We start from the raw sequence: 6,627 nt of genomic DNA, 5'->3' as shown, positions 1-6,627 counted from the left end.
GCTTCCAAACCCACGACCTCTACTACCTAGAAGGACAAGGTCAGCAGATGCATGTGAATATCACCAACTGCAAGTTCTCATCCAAGGCACATACCATCCTGATTTCAAATTGTTAGAGGCATTGCTGGGACAAATCCTGGAACTCCTTCCAGCGCTTTCGTTGCCTCTACCTCCCAAGGACTGCAGTGGCTCAAGAAGGCAGCTCACCACTACCACCTTCATTTGCAATAAAATACTGACCTAGCCAGCAATGCTTACACTCTTGAAAGAATAAAAAGTGCACACACACCTGCACCTATGTACAGACATATGAATATGCAAAAATATAGAAACCTGTACATATATACACTGCACACCTGTTGCTACAGACATGGGCTGAATGTAGATTGGCCTCCACTTATCCATTTACAGATACATGCAGCATAAATTGCAAAGTACACCTCAGTCCTCCCATAACCCCCTTCAGACAGAACCCCGCTTTGTTCCCTTTAATTCCTGTTTGCATCATTGGCAAATCCAGCATCTGTTGCCCATCCCTAACTGCTGTTGAGAAGATAACAGTGCACTACCTTGAGCCAGGACGGCCCTTGCTGATTTTGTACCAGCTGATACAACTGAGTAGTTTGGTCAAACACTTCAGAAGCCTGTTAATAGTCAGTCACATTGTTGTACCTCTGAAGTCATGTATCTAGGCCAAATTATGTAATGGCAGATTTCCTTCTCTAGTGAACATCAGCATAATAGTTGTGTCTTTATGACAATCCAATAGACTCATGATCTTTGTTAGAATTATAGAATCCCTACAGTGCAGAGAGAGGCCATTTTTTAAAATTCATTTGAGGGATGTGGGTGTCACTGGCTGGCCAGCATTTCTTGCCCATCCCTAGTTGCCCTTGAGAAGGTGGTGGTGAGCTGCCTTTTTGAACCACTGCAGTCTTCCTACTGTGGGTTGACCCACAATGCTATTAGACAGGGAATTCCAGGTTTTTGACCCAGCGACAATGAAGAAACGGCGATATATTTCCAAATCAGGATGGTGAGTGACTTGGAGAGGACCTTGGAGGTGATGGTGTTCCCATATATCTGCTGCCCTTGTCCTTCTAGATGGAAGTGGTCGTGGGTTTGGAAGGTGCTGTCTGAGGATCTTTGGTGAATTTCTGCAGTGCACCGTGTAGATAGCACACACTGCTGCTACTAAGCATCGGTGGTGGAGGGATTGAATGCATGTCGATGTCATGCCAATCAAGCAGGCTGCTTTGTCCTGGATGGTGTCAAGCTTCTTGAATGTTGTTGGGGCTGCACCCATCCAGGCAAGTGGGGAGTATTCCATCACACTCCTGACTTGTGCCTTGTAGATGGTGGACAGGCTTTGAGGAGTCAGGAGGTGAGTTACTCGCCGCAGTATTCCTAGCTTCTGGCCTGCTCTTGTAGCCACTCTGTTTATGTTGTGAGTCCAGTTGAGTTTCTGGTCAATGGTAACCCCCAGGATGTTGATAGTGGGGGATTCAGTGATGGTAACACAATTGAATGTCAAGGGGCGGTGGTTAGATTGTCTCTTAATGGTGATGGTCATAGCCTGGCATTTGTGTGGCGCAAACGTCTCTTGCCACTTGTCAGCCCAAGCCTGGATATTGTCCAGATCTTGTTGCATGTGAACATGAACTGCTTCAGTATCTGAGGAGTCGTGAATGGTGCTGAACATCCCCAATTCTGACATTATGCTGGAGGGAAGGTCATTGATGAAGCAGCTGAAGATGGTCGGGCCTAGGACACTACCCTGAGAAACCCCTGCAGAGATGTCCTGGAGCTGAGATGATTGACCTCCCATAACCACGACCATCTTCCTATGTGTCAGGTATGACTCCAACCACCGGAGCGTTTGCCCCCTGACACCCATTGATTCCAGTTTTGCCAAGGCTCCTTGATGCCACACTCGGTCAAATGCAGCCTTGATATCAAGGGCTGTCACTCTCGCCTCGCCTCTGGAATTCAGCTCTTTTGTCCATGTTTAAACCAAGGCTGTAATGAGATCAGGAGCTGAGTGGCCCTGCAGGAACCCAAACTGGGCTTCGGTGAGCAGGTTATTTCTGAGCAGGTGCTGTTTGATAGCACTGTTGATGACACTTTCCATCACTTTATTGATGGTTGAGAGGAGACTGATGGGGCGGTAATTGGCTGGGTTGGATTTGTCCTGCGTTTTGTGTACAGAACATACTTGGGCAATTTTCCACATTGTTGGGAAGGTGCCAGTGTTGTAACTGTACTGGAACAGCTTGGTGAGGGGAGCGGCAAGTTCTGGAGCACAAGTCTTCAGCACTATCGCCGGAATGTTGGCCCATCAAGTCTGCACTGACCCTCTGAAGAGCATCCTACACGGACCCAGCCCCCACCCTCTCCGGTAACTCCCATTTTCATGACTAACCCACCTAGCCTGCACATCCCTGGACACTATGGGCAATTTAGCATGACCAATGAATCTAACCTGCACATCTTTAGACTGTGGAAGGAAACCAGAGCACCCAACGGAAATCCACACAGGTACAGGAGAACATGTAAATTCAGCACAGATGGTGATCTTTTGGTTTTTCATTTCAATTTTATTACTTACATTTCAACTTCTGAAATGTTATAGCACAATTGAAATATAATCTCCAGAGCATCAGCCAAGTGTGCAGGATTACTACTCTTAGCAACATCAATACTGTTCTACTCTGCCTTTGAAATCGATCATTTCCAACAAATGCACTCAGCAAGAGGACCAGAGGCTGATCGTAGAATTGTAAATTTTAGAGAGAGAGAGAAAGAAACAAAGTAACCTGGGGTATGGATTGAGTTTTTAAACAGTGTTTTGTTCCTTTTTTTTTAATATGTAGTGCCTGGGCCATCCACCACACTAACGGCAGTGCAGCTCTTCTCCAAGCAGAATCCTGCCCGGCAGGAGCTCTGCAAACTCCAGCAGCAGATGAAGGCACAAGGACTAAACGTGACGGCCACCAGGCGTGAGGTCTCAGAGTTCCGGGTCAAATTCCAGGAGCAGCTCAAACAACTCCAGGACCAGGACCAGAAGATCCTAGAGCAGAACCAGATCATCGGCGAGCAGAATGCCCGGCTGGCTGAACTGGACCGAAAGCTGGCTGAGCATGCCCTTAAGCACCAGCAGAACGAGCAGAAGATCAAAGACCTGCAGGAGCTTCTGGAACGAGTCATTGAGACCCGGGCTGCAGCTGATCAAGCTTCTGCCGGGCAAAGCAAACGCAAGAAGGCACCACCAGATGGCACCACTTCAGACTTACCCACCCGTGCCAAGCGCCTTCGGAGCAGGAAGTGAGCTGGAGATTGCAAGAGGGAGATTTTGTTGTTCTTGTGTCACTCATAATGGTAATGGGTATTTGTGTGCTTCTGCACCAAGTTACACTGTATATATGGTGCAAGATGACACAGGTCAGGAGAACAGACAAGGTATTGGGATGGCAACAGGCTCCAGACATAAGATTGGGCAGGGTTAGTAGCCATGGGGAGGGAGGAGATGGAAGGCACCACATTGGGAGCTGACTAGAGCAGAACTGAATTAAACTCTGCTCTTTTACCCAGTACTGGGTGACTGAATCAGTTAAACTTGCCTGGGTGAGGCATCTGACAAACAGGTGGAACACATTGTAATCCAGCCCACACAGTATAGACTATTCTTACTGAAGAATTGTTTGTGTTCAGTTTGCTGGTCTCGGGTAAGGGCAGCAATACCGCAGGCCTGAGTTCCAGCATCTCCCTTCCCAGGATATAGGGTAGTCCCTTCCCCTGGTCAGTTGATGAGCTCCCCTAAAAATATTTGTTTATGCACTAAGTTTGGAGTGGATCTGGCTCACTTGTGATGTCCCCATGACCAAATGGCCTGCTGCCATCTTGGAGACTGTGTATCCTCATCAGAGTTAAAGCTTTCAGGATAAGAGGCAACCACCTGTGACAGTTTGATGAATGTGGGCACTATGACCCAGCATATGTTTCCTTCTAATTGTCCTATGAGTGTGGATTTCAGAGTTATGATTCACTCTATACTGCCACACTGTTCAAACCAGGTCAGGTTGAAGGGTAACAACAGGATGGATTCTACACGTTTTGCAGAGAGCTCGGGTCATTAAAGCTTAGGGTCCAGAATTCCTGAGGCTTTTTCCTTTGAGTACTGAAGGAAGATTGGAACAAGGAGAGAACAGTGTGAATGCCCCGCATCTAACTGTGCTCCCATGGTGCTGGATAGATGGCCTATTCATTTGATCAGTGGTTTTGGGGTCTCCCAACATACCAGCAGTACCAGGGAGTGGAGCACTCTGTCCTCCTAATTGTTCACTCAGTAATACTAGCTGTACAATTTTCTCCTAAGTACTGTACATGTATAACCTGAATATTTTATTTTTGGGAGGCAGAGCCTGATCCCAGTTTTGGCTGTCCAGAAAGGGTAGTTCTAATGCTTATTCATTAATTGGTTCTGATAGGATTCCAGTTCAGAATAAATCAGCATTGTATGGTAAAAGTGAACAGGTTACCTAGTAAGTGTCTTTCACCTCACTGCTGGGACAGCCCACTCTTGTTTGTATTTCATGGACAATGTGAAATGCATGATTAGGAATAATGCGATATCTCAAAAACTAAATTTATCTCCTCACTGAAAATGTCACATCCAGAGGTACTAATGTTATTAGTCACCCAAGCCCAAGGTGGTGTCACTCAAAGTGATCCTTCTCATGCTCCTCCTGAGGAGGTGCCACTCAAAGTGATGCTAATGTTCATCTTGAGGCAACTTCACCAGTTACCACGGCTTGCCACATTTATTTGTTTTCCTTGTCTTGAACTTTCTGTCCTTGAGAAGAATAGTTGTTCAAACTTTAGCCTCTATTCAGTTACTAATGATGTAACTGTTGAGCCCAATCCTACCACTTCCATTATCCACCATAGCCCTCTCCAGGAAGAGGTTGATGGCAATGGTGAGTACTAGACTGCTAGAATTTCACACCCCTCCCCCAGAAAAAACCCTCTGACCCCACACAACAGTTATAATATGCCCCAGAAAGCTGCACACAAAAGAAGTATGACCTCTTAAAACAGATGGTATTGATGCCTGAATTTTAGGAAGTGACACTGTAAGGTTCTTCAGAAAGTTCTCAGCATTTTAAAACCAATTTCCAGTCCTTCCTTTTGATCATGGTGTTACTGTCACAGGCAGCTGCTGTTCTCTTCCGGTGCCACTTCTACACTAATAGAACATTCAGCTTCAAAGATTGCAATACTGATTTGCTCCTGACCATCTTCTCCCAAGATCTATCTCCAGCCGTCTTTGCCCTGTCTGAGCTCCTTTCCCTCAGTCTTTATGAAAAAGGAGGGGGGGGTTGGATTAATGCTCACTTGAACTTGAGCCTATTCCATTGCCCTCTCTGCTGTATGTGTGTGTGCCTTTGATCTATTTTTCACCAATTGGCCCATCACAAGCTTAGACTTTGAGGGGTTCTGAGTTTGACTCTTGCATGGTAGCCAATAGACTTTGCAGAATCTTTCAGTGACACTGTGGGACCCTTAACCTCCTGTGCACCAAAGTGAATCTGCTTACTGGGAGGTGAATACAACACTGCTGTGAGCCAAAAACTGAAAGAAGAATCAAGCCTTAATGTGGCAGTCAGTGCAGGGCTGGACTCTGGCTCTGAGAGGTCTCTAAAGATTCTTCATGCCATTATTGAGGATTCCAAGGAGCAGTCGTATTCCTGCCTGTTGTGTTGTAACAGGACCTGGTTTACAGATACATAACCCCAAACTGTGTACAGACTCACCTACAGATTGATAACCTGGAATTACAACCTGTCGAAGGATACTAACTGGTCAGGGTATGACAAATTGAGTAACTCAAGTGGGGTGGGGCTTAGGGCCACTTTAGTTGGCCTCAGTTCCTTTGGCTGGGAAAGGAAAATATTGGTCAGTTAATTCTAGCAACCTCTGAGGAAGGATTTCTACTGGAAGACAGTGTTGTGGTTGGCTGTGGTACCATCATTCTGCAGAAAAAGAATGATCTTTCAGTGTCTGTGAGCATGTACCCCAGCATGGAAGTCACTTTACAGGAAGAGAGAGCAGAAAAACAAAATAAATGTTCAGTGTGAGTACTTATTTTTAATTTCAACAAGAATGAGTGGCCAAATGCACCAAAAGTTCATTAATGGAATGTTGTCAGCACCTCTAGGTGTTCTTGAAGTTGTATAAAAGGACATTTGAATACTCCAAGAGTTAAACACGTCTTGCTTTACAAAAGAAGAAAATGCACATTTCTGTTATTTGAAATGTTTCCTTCACTGATTAAAAATATCCTGGATGTCCAGTAAGGGCTGTTTCTTAAGTTGAGACTGTACTGACTGTTTTAATGACCATTCTTTGACTGGATTGGTGGTGGGTAATGGTAATGGTAATGGTGGTGGTGGTGGTGGGGACCAGGTGGATTTGTTAAACAAAGTTTATTTCAAAAGAAACACTCCATTTCTACTGTTATAAAGGCTTAGCCCTTATGTGTTCTTTTTACATTTATAGCCAGCTCACTGCTTCATTCATCAAAGGGTGCCTGTTCTGTATGGACCACTGGTATCACTACTGTCGGGT

General features: G+C 45.6%; 1 protein-coding gene across 1 annotated transcript; it reads left to right on the top strand.

The window, feature by feature from the left end:
• Positions 1–2,873: 2,873 nt before the first annotated feature.
• LOC125481256 (F-box only protein 28-like) lies at positions 2,874–6,352 on the top strand (the record flags this gene model as incomplete). Its single annotated transcript, XM_048592566.1, has 1 exon — positions 2,874–6,352. A coding segment is annotated over one exon (455 nt), but the record flags the coding sequence as incomplete, so codon positions are not given.
• Positions 6,353–6,627: the final 275 nt, after the last annotated feature.

This window comes from Rhincodon typus, unplaced genomic scaffold (genome assembly GCF_021869965.1).
Source record: "Rhincodon typus isolate 14 unplaced genomic scaffold, sRhiTyp1.1 hic_rhity00001455, whole genome shotgun sequence".
In the NCBI taxonomy this organism is placed as follows: domain Eukaryota; kingdom Metazoa; phylum Chordata; class Chondrichthyes; order Orectolobiformes; family Rhincodontidae; genus Rhincodon; species Rhincodon typus.
Note: the sequence above shows the minus strand (reverse complement) of the source record. Positions and strands in the feature narration are given on the sequence as shown.